The 19,703-nt window shown below is 48.1% G+C and overlaps 1 protein-coding gene across 1 annotated transcript in view; it reads left to right on the top strand.

Moving 5' to 3' along the window:
- Positions 1-19,703, top strand: part of LOC311188243 (patr class I histocompatibility antigen, A-126 alpha chain-like) — a gene marked incomplete at both ends in the record, with an annotated part of 84,205 nt that overhangs the window by 52,112 nt on the left and 12,390 nt on the right. Inside the window, 3 exon segments of the mRNA XM_084259389.1 lie at positions 6,697-6,819; positions 7,233-7,269; positions 7,408-7,472. Coding sequence (XP_084115515.1) covers positions 6,697-6,819; positions 7,233-7,269; positions 7,408-7,472 — 225 coding nt within the window.

Here is a 19,703-nt window from a genome sequence, read left to right as displayed (position 1 = left end):
AACCACATGATTATTTCCATGAAGAAAAAGCATTTTCAATATTCAACACTAATTCATGATAAAAATCTCTAGCAAACGAAGAATAACATGTCACTTCTTCATACTAGAAAAACCTTCAGCTGATATCAGACCTTACGGTGGAAAGCTGAAGCTTCCATTCTATTACATCTTACATAGTGCATTGTGCAAGAACAGGAAACAAAAAATACGTGACTTATAAAGACAAATTGAAGTGCTGAATTTGCACCTGCAGGATTGTGTGCAGAGAAAATCCCAAGGCAAAGAAAGTTTCTAGAAATAATGGGAAAATTTACCAAAACTATGAGGTAGAAGTCAATTCCAATTCTGTGCACCAATAATGTAAAATCAGGAAAATGAATTATTTAAAATAGCATCAAAACAAGATATTTGACATCAATTTAAAGAGGTTATACAAGATTTGTAAACTGTAATCTACATAGCACCACTAAGATCATGTAAAGGATACATAAATTAGTAGAGACAAAGGCCATATTCAATGATAGGAAGATTCCATGTTGTTAAGAGGTCAATTCTTTCAAAATTGTTCTTTAGATTATAAGCAATTCAGATGAATACTATAAGCCAATCAAAATCCTGGGTTGTTTTTTTTTTAAAGACATTGATTACCTGCTTCTACAAATTTAAGCAAATACAAAGGAATTTGAGTACTGAAAATACAATTTTAAAAGGGCAAAAGCCAAAGGATGTACACTACCTGATATCAAGACTTCCTGTAAAGGTCAGTGATCAAACCCAGTAGCATTAGCACAAGGATAGTCAAGGTCAATGGAACAGAATAAAAAATTCACAAAGTCCATCCCATTATGGGCTACACAGGGACTGCCCCGTCACTGGTGACCCTTGGCTGTCTTCTGGGGAGCATCCCTGACTATAGGCTGAGCCACCAGTGCCTTGGGAATAAGCACACACCCCTCCAGGCCACATGGGGACCCACCCAGCGCTGGAGCCCTCAGCTACCCTCCAGGAAGTGTCCCAACACCAGGCCCAGACACCATCACCTCAGTGCACACCCCAGTCTGGACCTTGCAAAGCCTCAACAACATCAGTGACCATCGGCTGCACTTCAGAAGGCACCCTCAAGCCTGGGCCCAGAAATCGCACCTGCCATCAGAATTGGTCTGGTTGGCAAGAGCTGAGGGGGAAGGTAAAAGGGCACCCACTCCCTCCTCCACCCACAACCAACAGGAGTCCAGGATCCAGGCAGACCCATACATACCCCCGAAAGAGCACCCAGAAGTCATGCCCATAGGCTCCAGTGGTCAGTGGCCCTGGAATAAACCTTTTTGTTCTGCTGATGCTTCATGTTTGTGATGGGCAAGCACCATGAAGAGTATGATACCTCCCTCAAGATGGTCAGCAAAGGGCCTCCCCGGTGGTGCAGCGGTTGAGCGCTGGGTTGCGAAGCTGCCCACGGCCTCTGTGGCACCCGTTCAATCCCCGGCTTCTCCCCGGCCACCGGAGGAGGGTCCCACATGGCGCGCAGACTTCTGCTGCCTGCTTCTCCCCTCAGCAGTGTACTTCGGTCCTTCTTCCTGCTCTGCTCCCCACTCTGGCTCTGGTGAATTCTCTCACCCTCCCGCACTTCTGACTGTACCCAGTGCATGTATAAACAAACAAACAAATAAATAAATAAAACATGCCTCTATTAAAAAAAAAAAAAAAGATGGTCAGCAACACCTCCTGCACCACCAGCTGCTTGGCCCCTGGCCAAGGTCATCGATGACAGCTTTGGTATCTTGGAGGGATTCATGACCACAGTCCATGCCATCACTGCTATCCACAAAGCCATGCATGGCCCCTCTGAGGGGTCCAGAACATCATCCCTGATTCTACTGGTGCCACCAAGATGTGGGTGAGATCATCCCCGAACTGATCAGGAAGCCGAAGGGCAGGACCTTCCATGTCCCCACTCCCAACATGTCGTTTGTAAATCTGACCTACAGCCTGGAGACAGCTGCCAAATATGATGGCATCAAGAAGGTGTTGAAGCAGGCACCTCGGGCCCCCTTACGGGCATCCTGGGCTACACTGACGACCAGGTGGTCCAATCAATGTTCACACCATCATCCACTCCTCCACCTTCAGTGCCCATTGCCCTCAGTGGCCACTTTGTCAAGCTCATTTCCTGGTATGACAATGAATTTGGCTACAGCATCAGGGTGGTGGACCTCCCGGTCTGCAAGGCTTCTAAAGATAGGGGTTTTTTTTTTTGAGAATCTGGGGGTGGCCAGTGGGCCTTGATGGCCAAAAGCAGCCTGTGCATGCCCAGCAGCCAGGACAGGTTCCTCAGCTCCTTACCCTCACTCAAGAATGAGCAGGGCATCACCCACAGGTGATTTTACGAGACTCACAGGGCTTCAGCATACCCAGGCTGCTTAACAGCCGCTTAGGGCTTCTCAACTTAGCATCAGTACCAGCTTTTGCCTTCTCAGTTGGCTTTTCTCTGGATCTGGTGAATTCTCCCACCCGCCCGCGCTTCTGACTGTACCCAGTGCTTGTATAAATAAATAAAAATAAATCTAAAAAAAAAAAGAATCTGGAGACAAAGTAAATCTGATTTCTGATAATATAAAATGCATGTAAGTCACTTTTGCCACAATCCAAAGTACTAGTTCCTAAGGAAACTAATTTGTATGAGGTGAATTAGACTGGTTTTTTTTTGGGGGGGTGGAGACAGGGGCACTACCATCTTTACTTGAAGGGATGAATGACAAACACTATCAGTATTTAGATTTGGTCAACCTGTACACACTTTCTAGAAAATGAATGTCTGTCCCTTTAAGAAAATCCACTGACAGTTGGCAACTGATAGTAATTAATTGCCTCCATAAAGTACAATCTCCAAGTGAAAACTAGGTACTAGAAAATTGTGTCCCATCACTATAGACTTGACAACTTCAGTAGCCACTCACTTTTCTTTTTGGGAAATTTGGAACATAAAAAAAATACATGATTTTCAACTTTTGATTCTAGAATAATTAACAGAGATTATATAACCTAGTAAAACAATGCATCATTTTTTAAAATCATGTAGTAGTTCAAAATTAATAATCAAGAGAGGCCTATGGTGGGCCTCACTGGTGGCTCAGGCAGTTGACCACAGTGCTGTGAAGCTGTCTGCAGCCTCTGCAGTGCAGGTTCTATCCCAGCCAGCAGGTGAGATACCCACATGGCGCGGCAGACCTCTCCTGTCTTGCCCACTGCTGCTCTCAGCAGTGTATTTCGTCAGTCTCCCTGTTCTGTTCCCCACTCTGTCTCTGGTGAATCCTCTCATCCTCCGGCACATCTGGCCTGTACCCCAGTTCTTGTATAAATAAATTAATATTTAAAAAAAAGAGAGAGGGAGGTCTAACAGAAAAGAAAATATTCAGTATTGTTTCACTTTTCAAATAACATTTGAAAAACCACCACTTTTACAAGTGAATCTATACAGTGTCAATTTATTGTCCATGTGTAACAAAGTTGAATATTCGCAATTATCTGAAAGGTAATTAAAATGCTTTTGTCACATATTTCAGAGAGGCTGTATAATTTGTCATTGACCAACCCAAACAGCAGAGTAAATGCAGGAGAAAATATGACAATCCAACATTCTTCTAATGAGACAGAGAAGAAAGACAATTGCAAAAATATAAGCTGTAAAAGATCCACTCATTGCTGTGATTATGTTCATAAATATCTGTATTTCATTAAGACACTTTGCAAACATGCAATGTGTATTAAATTTACTTTAAATTAAATAAAAACAACTTTAAATTGGTAAATACTCATTTTATTAAATACTGAGAGCTATAATCTTTTAAAATTATACTGGGGTCCTCGCTAATTTGTAAAACTGTGCAGAGATCCTGAAAGGAAAATGCTTGAAAATCGCTGACCCAGTCCCTGGGCCTGGACTCAGAGACACGGTGTGACAAAGGCCTTGGAGCAGGAGAGGAGGGGGCGGCAAAGTCCCAGGTCTCGGGGTGTGGCTCTCAAGGTCTCATTCTCCAGGGTGCAGTCTGGAGCTGGAAGGTGACTGTTGGGGATTCCCCATCTCCCCAGTTTCAGGTCTTCTCACAACCTGTGTCGGGTCCTCCCTCATCGATACTGATGACTCACCCCAGTTCTCACTCCCCATTGCCTGGAGGTTTCCAGAGCAGCCAATCAGCATCCCCGTGGCTCCCGTTACAAATTCTACACTGACCAACCTGGACTCAGATTCTTGCCCAAAGAGTTCAGGTCATGAGGCCCCCATCCCTCTTGCTGCTGCTCTCAGGGAGACCTGGGCAGGTGAGTGCGGTCGGAAGGGAAAAGGCCATGGAGGAGGTGTTAGGGGGAAAAGGATGTCCTAAAGCTAATTCCATACAGGCTTTGTGGACTCCACCCCCACCCCAGGCCAAAGCCAAAGACACTGGGAACTCCAAATCCCATCACCACCAAAGGGAAGGTGGCTGGGACCTGAGGGTGGGGTTAAGCAGCCAGGTTGGTATAAAGCCAGACACGTGGGCTTTGGGGGGTCCACCATTTTGGCTCTCCGCCAGCTAGCAGCGTCCGGCCAGCTCTGAGAGTGCCTTTGGGTTTCCAGGTCGGCGGATTGGGTAGGACGCATTAAAGACTTTATTTCCCTATTTTCTCCCTGAGTTGTACATTTTCCTTATTTCCTTTTCCCTTGTAAATAAACCTTTTATTAACCTTTTGTGTGTGCCTGTAGTGGAGTATTCATAAGTCCCTTTTAAGCGCGAGGGTGAGGACCCACAGCCAGGCAACCCGCTCAATATCGGGGCTGCTCTACAACAGAGGGAGGAACCCAGGCGGGGGGGCTTAGGACCCCAGAAAAAGCAAGTCTCCCCTACCTCTGGCCCTGTTGTCCCCCTTCACCCCAACCTGTCCTGACCCCTTTCGGTCCCTCCCAGCACCCCCGCCCCTCCTCTTGCCCCTCTGAGTATCAACCCTTTACTTTGGCCACCATAACTCAATCTCAGGAGCCCCCTCGCCCCCTCCCCTCCCGCCCAGTCTCCCCAGCCGGGGTCTCCCCTCCCGCCCCCAGTTTCCCACTCCCTGAGGTATTTCCCCACCGCGATGTCCGGCCCGGCCTCAGGGAGCCCCGCTTCATCGCCGTGGGCTCCGTGGACGACACGCAGTTCGTGCGGTTCGACAGCGACTCTCCGGAGCAGAAGAAGGAGCCGCGGGCGCCCTGGGGGGAGCAGGGGGGGCCGGAGTACTGGGCGCGGGAGATGCGGATCGCGAAGGCCACCGCACAGTCGTTCCGAGTCAGCCTGAACATCCTGCGCGGCTACTACAACCAGAGCGCGGCGGGTGAGCGGGGCGGGCCCGGGGCGCTCACGACCCCACCCCCGCGGGCGGGCGGGCGGGGACCCCAGACCCCGGGCCCGAGCGTCCCCCGAGGCAGGGGGGCCCACCGGACCCTCGACCCGGGACGAGCCCCGGGACGTTCCCCGCGGGGTTCCCGCGTCAGTTTCGGTTTATTCCCGGGGGGGCGGGCGGGGTGACCGCGGGGTGACGGGGCGGGGACAGGCTCTCACACCCTCCAGGGGATGTCTGGCTGCGACGTGGGGCCCGACGGGCTCCTCCTTCGCGGGTACTGTCAGTATGCTTATGATGGCGCCCATTACCTGGCCCTGAACGGGGACCTGCGCTCCTGGACCGCGGCGGACACGGCCGCTCGGATCACCCGGCGCAAGTGGGAGGCGGCTCGCGAAGAAGTACATGGAGGGCCTGTGCGTGGAGGGGCTGCTCAGGTACCTGGAGCACGGGAAGGAGACGCTGCAGCGCTCAGGTAAGAGGGGCCGCGAGGTCTCCCCACGCCCCTCAGGCCGGCACCGCGGGGAGAGTGGAGTCAGGGTCACAGCAGCGCCCCCTCTCTGGTCAGGGGAGGAGGAGCCCCCCCTGGGTTTCCTGACTCCCCACAGGACCCCACTTTTCCTCAGACAGTTAAGGGATCCAGTCTCTCCTGAGCCTGAGGGGAGACCAGCCCTGGAATCTCCCTTCACCGGATCCTTTTGACCCGGCAGCCCTCTTGGGAACCATCAGTTTCTCCCTCAGGGTCTTGTTATTGGTCGGAGGACATTTTTCTCCTCTGACTCCGATTTTCTGAGCCCCCAGGATTATCCCAGACTCCCCAGACCAGGCTGGTTTCTAGATTTTGTGCTTCTTCTTTCCAAACCCACTGCCCTGTCCATTGTGAGGATGGTCGCGGAGGCTTTTTCAGGGTCCATGAGGGAAAAAGCCAGAGTATGAAAGTTCTCACTTTTCTTCTCAGATGCCCCAAAGACAAATGTGACCCCCCCACCCCACCTCTGACCATGAGGTCACCCTGAGGTGCTGGGCCCTGGGCTTCTACCCTGCGAACATCACCCTGACCTGGCAGCGAGATGGGAAGGACCTGACCCAGGAGATGGAGCTGGTGGAGACCAGGCCTGGGGGTATGGAATCTTCCAGAAGTGGGCGGCTGTTGTGGTGCCTTCTGGAGAGGAGCAGAGATACACGTGCCATGTGCAGCATGAGGGGCTACTGGAGCCCCAAGTCCTGACTTGGGGTAAGGAGGGAATGTGGGCTCAGAGCTTCTCAGGGGCATCAGGAGCCCTTCTGGAGACCTTCAGAGCACCAGATAGTGGCCTGGGGCTCAGGGTCTCACCTTCCCTTCCCTTCCAGTGCCCCCTCCTCAGTCCTCCATCCCCACCGCGGGTATCATTGCTGGGCTAGTTGTCCTTGGAGCTGTGCTCACTGGAGCTGCAGTGGTGGCTGCAGCTGTGATGTGGAGGAAGAAGCGCTCAGGTAGGGAAGTAAGCGGGGGAATTGTCCACTGGGGGCTTTTAGGCCCCAAGTAGAACTTGCCCTTCCTGGTAATAGGAAGTAGCACCCACACACCTGTGTTGCCCAGTCTGGATCTGATTGCTAACCCTCTTTTTTAAAACATTTTTGAAAATGAATCAAATTGTTCACCTTGATAATGCTGGTGATGTGGCCCTGATTCCAGCAAATGGCAGAAGGGGAGGTCCCTGCTGAGGGCAGACCCAGGAGACAGTTTTGGTCCATTCCCCTCTCATCCCCTTTTTTCATATTTCCTGGTCTTGCCCTAAGTGTCCAGTCACAGTTCTGGAAACTTCCCTGTGGTTCAGACTTGGGGATTCCCTTAGGACTTCATGGCCTGACTCCTCCCTGGTCTCACGTGATGTTTCTTCCCACAGGAAAAAAAGGAGGAAGCTACTCTCAGGCTGCAGGTCAGTGTGGATCAGGGGTGGGTCCATGAGCCCCTGGGGCAGTGTAGATGGAACCCCTGGGGGAGTCACCCTCATCAGTCCCTCCTGTGGTCTCATCTCTCTGTCGCTCTGACCAGATTCTATTTTGTTCTCCCCCAGGCAGTGACAGCGCCCAGGGCTCTGATGTGTCTCTCACAGCTGCTAAAGGAGAGGCCCTGGAGGCCTGTGGTGGGAGGGGCTGGGCCAGAGAGGATGGGACCAGGATGTGGGGAAGCTGTGAGGGGGACATTCTGAGGATGCGGTGGGCTATTGAGAATGTGGACACAATATATTTTTTTGCATTTTTTGTGATCCTTTTCCTTCACAGTGTGAGCCAGCTGGCTTGTGTGGACTGAGTGTTGCAGGATTTCTTCTCACCCCCACTTTGTAACTTCAAGGTCTGCTGGTATCCTTTGCTGCAAAAGGCATCGGAATGTGTCTCTGTTCTTATCAGATAATGTGAGGAGGTGGGGAGACTGGCCCAGCCCTGCCCACCAGGCCCCTCCCCACACTGACCTGTGTTTTTCCTTGATGACTTTCCTATTCCAGCAGAGGCAGCTTAGCCTGTGTCTACCTGTCTTTGTGTTTTCCTCAAGGATAGTAACTACTTCCCTCTTGAAATGGTAATTGAGTTCTAAAATTACTGTTTGTAAGCTTGGCCAATGGGTTTGATGGGCTAATAAAAATGATTCCTAAAATTTGAGATGAAATAAATGGGAAGCTTTCCAGAATGACGTGTTTGCTGTGCTGAGTCTGTGCAGGTGGGGGCGGGAGAGGCTGTGAGGAGCCGAGAGGGACAGCGCCTGTGTCCAGTCAGTGCTCAGTGCATCGGGGGCTTTGACGTGGTCACTCCTCAGGGGTCAACTCTGCTCCTTTGTCCTTGTCCTTCAGGAGCACCTGTCCCAGCAGGGCCTGTAACACAGGGTCAGACCCCACCTGGCCTTGTGCTGCCATGTCTGGGCAGGGAGTGCTTGTGTGGCCAGGTCAGCCCAGGCTCAGCTCAGGGTCTAGCCTTTCTGTGGATTCCTATTTGCTGCTTTGGGTTTTGTTTTGTTTTTTACCTGTTCTCCTTGATGTTTAGAGACCCGGCCTTATGTTCTCTTGGTCCTTGTCTCTGACAGCAGCAGGAGCACCTGTTATTGTCCCCACAAGGCCCAGGGTGTCCCCTGTACAGCAGTCTGGTGAGATGAATTTCCAGACTCCTCTAACTTTTAGGCTCATTTTAGGAATGTTTTATGGATTATTATTTCCACCTTTTCCGACAAAATCCTGCTATTGCTAGAGAGGAGGATTTGATAATTCCATGATGGATTTAAATAAGTTCCTGATAGGATTCTACTTTTCTCTACAGCTTCTCTCTGTAACCCTGCCCTTAACTGTAGTAACCCCAGTGCTGGTGCTAATCGAGACCCATGGGTTGATGGAGTCAGTTACCTTCATAGTTGGCTGAAAAATAGGGCCTATAAGCCTAAGAACCCAGGCCTCCCTGATGGCCCAGGAGTTAAGTCTCAGCACTATCACCTCCATACCCTGAATTCAATCCCTAGCCGGGTAGCTAACCTACATATGGCCGAGCAGACCTCTCCTGTTTCACCTGCTGCTCCCCTTAGCAATCTATTTCAGTAAATCCTCCAATTCTGCTCCCCACTCTGTCTCTGGTAAATCATCTCACCAACCCCACCCACCCATTTCTGACCTACACAATAGTTATTCTAGCCACAAATAAATCAATCTTTAAAAAAAAAAACAACCTGGAATCTTCTTTTCTTTTTCTCTCTCTTTTTTTTAAAGATTTATTTGTTTATTTATACAAGCACTGGGTACAGTCAGAAGTGCAGGCGGGTGAGAGAATTCACCAGAGACAGAGCAGAGAGCAGAACAGACAAACGAAGTACACTGTTGAGGGGAGCAGCCGGTGGCAGGAGAGGTCTGCGTGCAATGTGGGATCCTCGCCCGGTGGCCAGGGATCAAACCGGTGCCGCAGAGGCTGTGGGCAGCTTCGCAACCCAGCGCTCAACCGCTGCGCCACCGGGGAGGCCCTAGAATCTTCTTTTCAAAAGAAATACACCTGACTGTTTATGCAAATAGGAAACCTCAATGAACTCAAAACATGCACAACTTGCACCCTGTGGAGTGTGTCCTAATGGGGAGGGGAGACTGGGGACTGTGTGACAGTAGACCAGACAATAAGCCACACGTGTCTGGTTATAAGTGGGTAAGGGATATGGGAAGGCGACAGGATGGTTTTCTTCCCATCGTGGTCAGTGTGGGTCTCACTGAAGTGACCTTTGAGAAAAAGTCTGATGGACAAGTTGCCCACAAGGATGTGATGTGCAGGGAAGTTCAGTTGAGGTAGGACAACCCCCAGGGCAGATGCCCGAGAAGGAATGTATCTGTGTGATGGACATGAGCAAGTAGACCAAGGGCTGGAGCAGAAATCAACTGAGATGGGCCTGTGTGCACCCAAATCATTCAAGCCTGAGGATGTTGGGAGGGTTTGACTCCCTGAGTAAGATGTGGGTGACAAGACTTTCTGTACAGATAGACACCTGTGGGACTTCTCTCTGTTGCCGCAGTCTGGCTGCAGTGCAGCAATGAAGGGTGAGAGGTGGGAAGGAAAATGGAAGAAACCAGTGCAGGTACCAGGACAGAGAGGTTGGTGGCTTCGTTGGGGGTGACAGGGAAATAATAGGAAGTGATAGGACTGTGTGTATGTAGACATGGACCTTACAGTGTTTCCTACTGCTGGGCTGTGAGAAAGGGATCAAGGATGACACTCAGTGTTTCAGACTGTGCAGGCAGAGAGGTGGAGCCTCAGTGACATGGGGAAGACCCCAGAAGAACCGTATGTGGGCATCCCAGGCATTCAATTTAGGAAGGTTGAATCAGATCTATAAGAAATGAAAGTGATGTTGGCAAATGGACAGATAAGTCTGGGGCACAAGTGAAATGTCTGAGGTAAGAAAAAGATCTGGGAGGTGATGTGGTTTTGATGATATTTACAGTCTTTAGCATGTAAGGTCACCCAGAAAGTGATGATTATGCAAGAGAAAGGAGCAGGGAGAAGATACAGAGACCAGGGAGCACCCCTTCAGTGAGCCCAGGTGTCACCTGGACACTCATGAAGACTCAGAAGGTCTAGAACAGAGCCTGAGAGTCTGTTAGTTGGCCCCTCCCCTTGCCCTAGGAATGGAGAATTTGCGGCTGATGCTCAGAAGAGGCACGTTCATCCCTGGAAGCAGGAACAGATAACAGGGACTCTGGAGTCCAAGTTCCCATCCAGAGAGATTGAGGGAACCTGTGTAACTGGGGACCCAGAACTGGGGGAGCGACTATTATGACCTAGACACCTGGCTCTTTCCAGAGACCTATACCCATAGTTACCCAGTGGTCAATTTGAGGAACCCTAATCTGAAAGTGGACCTTGTCCTGCTGCTAGGGCCTGGCTGAGCAGAACGGGCAGCTCTGGTCTCCTGTGCTCAGCCCTGTGGCCACATGGGGGCGCTGCCGCACTGCTCTGGATTCTGGTGGAGCTCCCAGAACCGGGCAGGGTCTGAGATGGGCAGATTTGGGGGTCCTGGAGGGCGGTGTGATGGAGGTGAGATGCTCTTTGAGGCGTCAGAGAAGAAGGGCTCAGAGGAGAGGAGACTCCAGAGCCTGCCCTGTGTGTGAGGCAGCTTTTCTCCCCAGAATTCCTCTCTCCAGTCCCTTGAAAGCAGTTATCTGGGAAAACTGGGAAGTTAATCATTTTTCCTTCTACAACCTATAACTTTGTTGAGGACTATTTTTAAAATGTTATTTTAGAGCCTCCCTGGTGGCGCAAGGGGTAAAGCACCACACTATGAAGCAATCCTCAGTCTCTGCAGCACGAGTTGAATCCCCCACGGCCAGGGAGCAACCCACAGGGAGCAGCAGACCTCTCCTGACTTGCCCACTGCTCCCCTCAGCAGTGTATTTCAGTCAATCTGCCTATTTGGTCCCTGCTCTGTCTCTGGTGAATCCTCTCATCCCACCCCCATCCCCTGCATCTCTGGCCTGTACCCCAGCTCTTGTGTCCATGACTGGATAAATCTCAAATAAAAAAAAATGTTATTTTAATTTAAACAACATTTTATTTTATTTTTTTTAAAGATTTATTCATTTATTTATACAAGAGCTGGGGTACAGGCCAGATTCGCAGGAGGGTGAGAGGATTCACCAGAGACAGAGCGCCGAGCAGAACAGGCAGACTGACGAAATACACAGCTGAGGAGAGCAGCGGGCTAGACAGGAGAGGTCTGCCGCGCCACGTGGACCCTCCTGCGCAGCCCGGGATCGAACCGGCGCTGCAGAGGCTGTGGACAGCTTCACAGTGCTGCGCTCAACTGCCTGCACCACCAGAGAAGGTCCTAAACAACATTTTAAAAAATACTGTTAGATTTACAGAAAAGTTTCAAAGGTAGCAGAGCTCCTATATAACCCGTATCTTTTCAAAACTATTAACAAGTGCATTTGCACAGCTAAGGAAGCAATATTGATGCACTTTCACTAAACTCCACACATTATTTGGATTTCTTTAATTTTCCTAATGCTCTTTTCATGCTCCCACACCCCACATAGGACACCACATGAAGTTCCAACCACAGTTCCTTAGTTCCTCTAGCTGACAGTTTCTCAAACTTGCCTCTGCTGATGACACCTGTGAGCAGAGCTGCTCAGGCACAATGGCCTCCGTTTGAGGCCGTTCTCCATCAGCACATCAGGTGTATGAATGTCCACTTTTCTTTTTCCTTTTTTTTTAAAAGATTTATTTATTTACTTATACAAGCACTGGGTACAGTCAGAGGAGCAGGAGGGTGAGAGAATTCACCAGAGCCAGAGCAGGGAACAGAACAGGCAGACTGACGAAATACACTGCTGAGGGGAGCAGCGGGCGCGGCAGGAGAGGTCTGTGCATCATTGGGAAAGAGACAAATCCCGTCACCACCAAAGGTCTGCAGGACTCGCAGTGTCATCTTTGTCTCAAGTCCTGAAAAGTCTGCTTTTTTTTTTTCCTGCATGTACAGCTCTTGTGGGTGTGTATTTGACTCAAATATGGCCTTAAGCATGAGCTTATACAGTTTTATCCCTCGCTTGAGTTCTTTCAGTTTCCTCCTGCCCTTGAATTTAAGTAGCCTTTTTCCATTAAATATTAACACCAGTTTCATTAATGTAAATAATTTGATGAAGCCTGGTGTATGGCACATGATTTTACTACTGTATACATACATGGGTGGTTTACAAGCCATCCCTTTGCAGTCTGTGCTTCTAGGTGTTTTTTTGGTAATATGTGTAAGCACCATTTGCTACATTCTTGTTTCTGTGAGAGGTAGATGTTCTACTTCACATACTGAGACTGTGCAACAACACATCCAAGCTCCTAACTTAGCCATGCAACAACAAATTCAGGCCCTTAACCTGGCCATGCAACAACAAAATCAAGCCCTTGATTTAACTATTAAGTGTATGAGGGATGAAAGCTGTAACATTTTTGAGTCAGCTTTTAAAAGTATGCAGGACCAGATACAGAATGCCCTCCATAAATTGGATATGGTGGAGCCTGGGCTGATGGCACAGAGAAAGGATAAACCTTCCCTTTCCCATGAGGACTGCCAGAGGGCAGAGTTAGAAGAGGAGGAGCATCATATTTTAAATACCTTAAGTACATCAGGACAAAGTCCTCCTGCATGTAACAAGGCCCCTCCCACACAGGCTCCTGAGGCTTCACAGCCTCCACTGCCCTCTGGGGAGGAAACTAAAATGGCGTCTCCTCCCCACACTAGACGCGGCACCCATTTTGGCAGGAAAGATCACCCTGAGGCAGGACAGTTTCCTCTTTGCCAGATGCCAGTGGGTGGCTTGAATGAACATGGGCGACCTGCTGGGTACTTTTGGTCGCACCATCCATTTAGTACTGCGGACCTCCTAAATTGGAGGAACTCTGTTCCCTCGTACCAGCAGGCTCCTAAGAGGATGGCAAACTTGTTTGCCTCTATCTTTGTCTCCCACCGCCCTAACTGGGCAGATATACAGTCCATGCTGCACACTTTACTAACTCTGGATGAGCAGAGAATGGTATTCAGAAAAGCCAGGGAGGAGGCTGACCGTCTCCACCAACAGGACAGACAATCCCCAGAGCCAGAGGTTGTTGTCCCAGAGGTAGATCCTGGATGGGACCCTAACAATGGAGAAATGGTGATGTTGGATCTATATAAAAAAATGTTTATTGGTAGGACTGGAGCAGGGAATCCCCAAACAAAAAAAATTTTACAAAATATTACAACTCGAACAAGGAGATAATGAGGATCCGTCAGAGTTCCTTGAGAGAATTATTCAAATGTACACCAACCATACGGATATAAACCCAGATGCCCCAGAAAATGCTCATCTGATCACTATGGCTTTCATTACCCATAGTGCCCCAGACATAAAGAAAAAGTTAGCTAAGGTGGACAGCGTCACAGAGATGAGTCCATCCCAGGTAGTGGACTTAGCATTTAGGGTTTATAATAATAGAGAGGACAGGAGACCTAAACCTACGACTGTTTTCTTACAAAGAGAGCACAGAAGAGGGGTTCAGGGAAACAGTAATGGACAGAGATGTGAACCCCTAGGAAGAAATCAGTGTGCTTTCTGTAAGGAAGAGGGACATTGGAAGTACAGTTGTCCCAGATTACAGGGAAGTGGCAGATGCAATAATTACAGAAGGCAGCATAGAAGACAGAGAACACCACAATATGATGATTCACGTAGGGGTTACAGGAGGGAATATAGAAGGAGCACACAGAACCAGGAACCAAGGAGAGAGGAAAGAAGACAAATGTTAGCACAAAGTAGAGGCTCAGATGACGATAGGAAATACAGACAGAGAAGGAATCGAGAGCCCAGTACAGAGGAAAGGAGACCAATGACAGCACAGGGTAGAGCCTCAGGTGAAGATAGGAGAGAATATAGACAGAGTAGAAGGAATCTAGAGTCAAGTGCAGAGGAAAGGAGACAAATGATAGTTCATGAAGAAGGTTCAGAGAAGAACAGGGGTGCCTGTGGGGCTCCACTAGATCTAAAGAAGCCCATTAGAATAACCCCCTCAGAACCCTGGGTAACACTCACTGTGAGGGATCGTTTGATTAATTTCTTGGTGGACACTGGAGCGACATACTCATTTTTGAATTCAAAATTAACTAAAATGAGCAAAGAGACTGTAGCAGTCACTGGGATTATGGGAAGGCCACAACAGAAAGTCTTCTTACAACCTTTGGAGTGCCGGCTGGGCACCACACAGCTCCTGCATAGCTTCCTATACATGGAAGAGTGTCCAATCCCTCTACTTGGTCGTGACCTTTTAAGTAAGCTCAACGCACGAATTATATTCTCACCAAAACATCAGAGGCTTCACCTACAGTTACCTCCAGAGCATGCTCTGCGGTTCCAGATGTTGCTTACTCAAGATGTTCCACCAAAAGGTGAAATTTTACCTCCAGAAATTGTTGAAAGAGTAAGTAATTGGGTATGGGCTGATGGGACCCCAGGGCGTGCGAAAAATGCAGAGCCTGTCAAGATAGAAGTGATAGAGGGGAGCAGAACCCCGAGGAGGAAGCAATACCCCTTAAGGGAGGAGGCCTTGAGGGGAATTGAGCCAGTATTGAAAAGGTTCCTTCAGTTTGGACTCATTCGGCCCTGCCACTCACCACACCACACTCCGATTCTGCCAGTGAAGAAACTCCATACAGGCGAGTACCGTTTTGTCCAAGATTTAAGGGCCATTAATGACATTGTTCGGGATTTACATCCCACCGTGCCTAATCCCTACACCTTATTAACTGCCATACCTGGTGACTTCAGGAGGTTTTCAGTATTAGACCTTAAGGATGCTTTTTTCTGTATCCCAATAGATATCCAGGATCAACCGCTTTTTGCCGTTGAGTGGCAAGACCCTAAGTCGAAGAGCTTATACTCTCCAGTATGCTGAACTGTGCTTCCACAGAGGTTTAAGAACTCCCCAACTATTTTGGGGGAATTACTGGCCAGCGATCTCAGGAAGTTTCAATTAAACCAGGGCGTCTTGTTGCAATATGTAGATGATTTATTAATTGCAAGTCCAGACTACAAATCTTGTCTGGAAAATACCGTAGTGGTACTGAACCACCTGGCAGAATGTGGCTATAAGGTGTCACCTCAAAAAGCACAGATCTGTAAACAAACGGTGACGTATTTGGGGTTTGAAATTAAGAAAGGCAGACAGCCTGATGACGGAAAGGAAACAGGTAATTTCAGCCCTTAAAGTCCCCAGCAACCGGCAACAATTGCGTGGATTTTTGGGTATGGCTGGGTTTTGCAGGATTTGGATTCCTAACTTTGGATTAATAGCAAAACCCTTATATGATGCTCTCAAAGGCCTGGACTCTGAACCTTTGTCTTGGACTCCAGAATGTCAAAAGGCCTTTGATGAAATAAAAATAAAGTTGATCTCAGTACCAGCATTAGGGCTTCCAGATCTTAGGAAGCCATTCAGACTTTATGTACATGAGAGACAGGGGCTTGGCCTAGGAGTACTAATCCAATCGTTGGGGCCAGAAATGCATCCTGTGGCATATATGTCCAAACAATTGGACCACACCACTAAGGGATGGCCTCCATGTTTGCTTGCTGTGGCTGCCACTTGTGACCTCCTACTTGAGGCAGAGAAGTATACATTGGGTCAGCCCATCACTGTGTGTGTGCCACATCAGGTCTTGACATTGCTGGAGCAGAAGGGTGGACTTGGGTTGACTGTTGGGTGAATGGGAAAATATCAAGCAGCTCTGTTGGACAATCCTAATGTGAAGCTGCAGGTTTCTAAATCCCTGAATCCCGCCACACTGCTTCCAAGCAATGCAGACGGACCTGAAGATGACACTTTAATCCACAACTGTTTAGAAGCCATAGACACAGTGTATGCCAGCCGACCAGATCTGACTGACCAGCCTCTACCAGATCCAGAGTGGGAGCTATTTACAGATGGCAGCAGCTTCATGGACCAAAGCCGTCAATGTGTGGGATACGCAGTGGTGACGCTCCAGAACACCTTGGAGGTCAAGACTCTTCCGGCAGGTACATCAGCACAAAAAGCTGAATTAATAGCCCTGACCCATGCCTTGGAACTCTCGAAAGGTAAAAGAGTCAATATATTTTGCTGGAGACCAGCTCCAGCTAGAAATCGTGTCAGGGGTCTCCAAAAGGAGAGGACAGCGTCTGCCAAGTTTTCTCAGAGGACTGAGGGGAAGTGGAGCAAGGTAGGAGTGAGGTAGACACAGACACCTTCTCTCATGCAAGTATCTCCTACTGAGGGTCTCAGCAGGTCTTTATACCTTAAGGCAAGCGGTGAGATTACATCAGCATAAACATCAAAGCAGAACAGAGACAATCATTACATATTTTCTCATGAATATACAAAGACCCTCTTGATCTCATACTACAAAAGGACACTTCTTTAATCTGATTAAGAAAATCAACAGGGACAATTACTCTCCTAGGTACAACTCTTTTTGTAACGTGATCAATTGTCTAAGACAGTACAATTTTCAGTAACAATCAATCATCCTGTCAAACCTTCCTAATTTTGGAGTGGACATGAAAGTCCATTGTTATGCTATATTACTAAAATCAACCCATTCCCTAGTACTCAATTAATCTAGCCTATTATCAATTACTTCAAAGTGATCTAAAGAAACTCATCAATACTCTTTAGTTCTACAGAAATCTAACTTTTAACTAGGTATACCTAACCTCTACACAACCTGCGAACTGTTGGCCTTACCCATACACCAGGAGATTTATTGTTGCCACCAACAGGTATCCCCCAGGTTAGGCTATGGTTTCCAAGCACAGCTGGTTAAGGGCAGCTTGTTCTCCATAGTTCTCAGGGCTGAAACATTTCTTTCCTAACTATATCTTTAACAATTTTTACTTTTTTTGTGATAGTTCATGGTAAGAATAATAAGCCAATTGTCACCTGGGTCTGAATTAGGTTTTCACAAGCCAATTTATAACTAACTTACATTTACATTAACTAAGAACAAAGAGGAGAGCATTAGCAGGCATTGCCATGGAGACTCCCTAGTTCAGATTTTCTTTGGGAAGTGCAAGAACTCTCCTCTTCTGGGAAGTACAACTTTCCCTCTTTGGGGGAGCACAGGAACTCCCCTCTTCTCGGGAGTCTCCCCCAATGCCTGGACCATGTCAAGAGACAGCATGGGAGGTGCAGACTGCCGCAATATTTACTGACTCCAAGTACTCTTTTATGATTCTCCACATGCATGGGGCCATTTGGAAGGAGCGGGGACTTCTTACTGCCAGTAACAAGGACGTCAAACACCCATTAGAAATCCTGGCCCTGTTAAAGGCAGTAGCTTTACCATCAGCTGTTGCTGTGATGCATTGTCCTGGCCACCAAAAGGGTGGGTCTGACATGGCAAAGGGGAACAGGGCAGCTGATCGGGTGGCTAAGGCCGCTGCCCGTTCTGCTCTCCATGGTGCACTCATCCCTCTTGTGGACCTGACTCAGTATGCTCCTGAATACACCGAGCGGGATGAGGAGAGAGCTCGCGCATGGGGATTTACTGGGTTTGACCCCAGCTCCACTTGGAGAGTAAACTCCCATGGGATGATACTCCTCCCGGAGGCCCTGGTATATCCAGTGTAAAACATCTTTACGAAGGATCTCACTATGGGAGAGATGCCTTATTAGAACAGTGCGCCCATATTTAAAGGGCTCATATTTACATAAAATAGCACAGTGGATCACCTGAGATTGTCAACTATGTGCCAGGAATAACCCCAAGACTGACTCCCACCCTAAAGCCATTGGGGTTCAATATCGGGGAAAGTGTCCTTTTGAGGACTGGCAGGTGGACTTCACACAAATGCCTAGAACAACAGGCAATTTCAAATACCTATTGGGTTTTGTGGACACGTTCTTGGGATAGGTGGAAGCATTTCCCACAAAGACGGAAAAAGCTTCCGAGGTTGCAAAACAGCTGCTGAAGGAGAAAATCCCTCGCTTTGGGTTGCCCAACTCCATCCAGAGTGATAATGGGCCAGCATTTGTCTCTGACGTTACTCATGCAGTGAGCAGTGCGTTACAGATTAACTGGAAATTGCATGCTGCGTGGAGACCGCAGTCTTCTGGACAAACGGAGAAAATAAACCACACCTTAAAGAAAACCTTGGCAAAACTGTGCCAAGAAACACACCTTCATTGGGACCAGGTACTATACCTTGCCCTCCTTTGGATAAGAGTGGCACCTAGAAGTGGGCTACAATTAAGCCCCTTTGAGATTGTATTTGGAAGACCTTTCCAGGCCTCAGTTCTGAAAGCTAGTCTGGAAATAGCACAAGATTGCCGGATCACACAATATGTGAAACACATCCAGGAGCTTCTGGCAGTAATTCATAACTTTGCAACCTTGAGGATCTCTATGCCTCCTGATCAACCATTGCATCCCTTCGGACCTGGAGATTAGGTCTTACTGAATACCAGCAGGGCAGGGATGCTCAAAACCAGCTGTCAGAAAAATGGCCTGGTCCGTATGATGTTTTGCTGAGCACACACACTTCTCTGAAACTTGCAGGCATAAAACCCTGGGTACATCATTCCAGAGTTAAGAAAGCGCCAGGAGGAACTGACCTAGAGATGAAGTCCCATTGGTCTTGTGAACCCATCGAGGACTTGAGATATTTAAGAAACAGACAAAAACTTGAATGTTACTGACTTCTTTTCCAGTTATTGTTGCAGGATACCCAAGGATTCACTTTTTGTGAAGAAACCCTGAGAAAACTAACACGCTCTAACCATGAACTTCGTTTCAAAGTTTAGGAGATGTGAAATAACATCTAGGATCAAGCATATGCTGCCAATAATTTTTTTACACAGAAAATCTTTCAATCTTGATTGAATCTTGATTTCAATCTTGATTTCAATCTTGATTTTGGTATTTCCTTTTAACTTTTTGTTTTTAACTTTGAGATTTTTTTCTTTTCTCTGCTTGTTTTTGTTACTTTGGCCTATGAGTGAAACTGCAGTTGTATGAGATATCCCACACGTGATAAATGGTAACTAAAGAGCTCTTTGCTTCTATATGTTGTATGTCCGTATGTCCTTTTCCTTGTGTCCTTGTCTTGGCCTCCAGTGGTTGACAAATTGGTACACATGGTGCCCATAGACGGAAAAAAAAAAAAAAAGAGTCTCCAGTTATGAGGAAACACAAGGGTTATGGTTTCATTGTCAACACTGTACTACTGAACTAAGCCGGTGCCTTCACAGAGATTGAACATTGTTGTTTCTGTTATTTTTCTGATATTTGTGGCAAAGCTTCCCACAAATCTAAATTCAAGTACAAATTTGGTAGCCTGTCATTTGGCTGA

Source organism: Talpa europaea, assembly GCF_964194135.1.
Source record: "Talpa europaea genome assembly, chromosome: 2".
NCBI lineage: Eukaryota > Metazoa > Chordata > Mammalia > Eulipotyphla > Talpidae > Talpa > Talpa europaea.
Note: the sequence above shows the minus strand (reverse complement) of the source record. Positions and strands in the feature narration are given on the sequence as shown.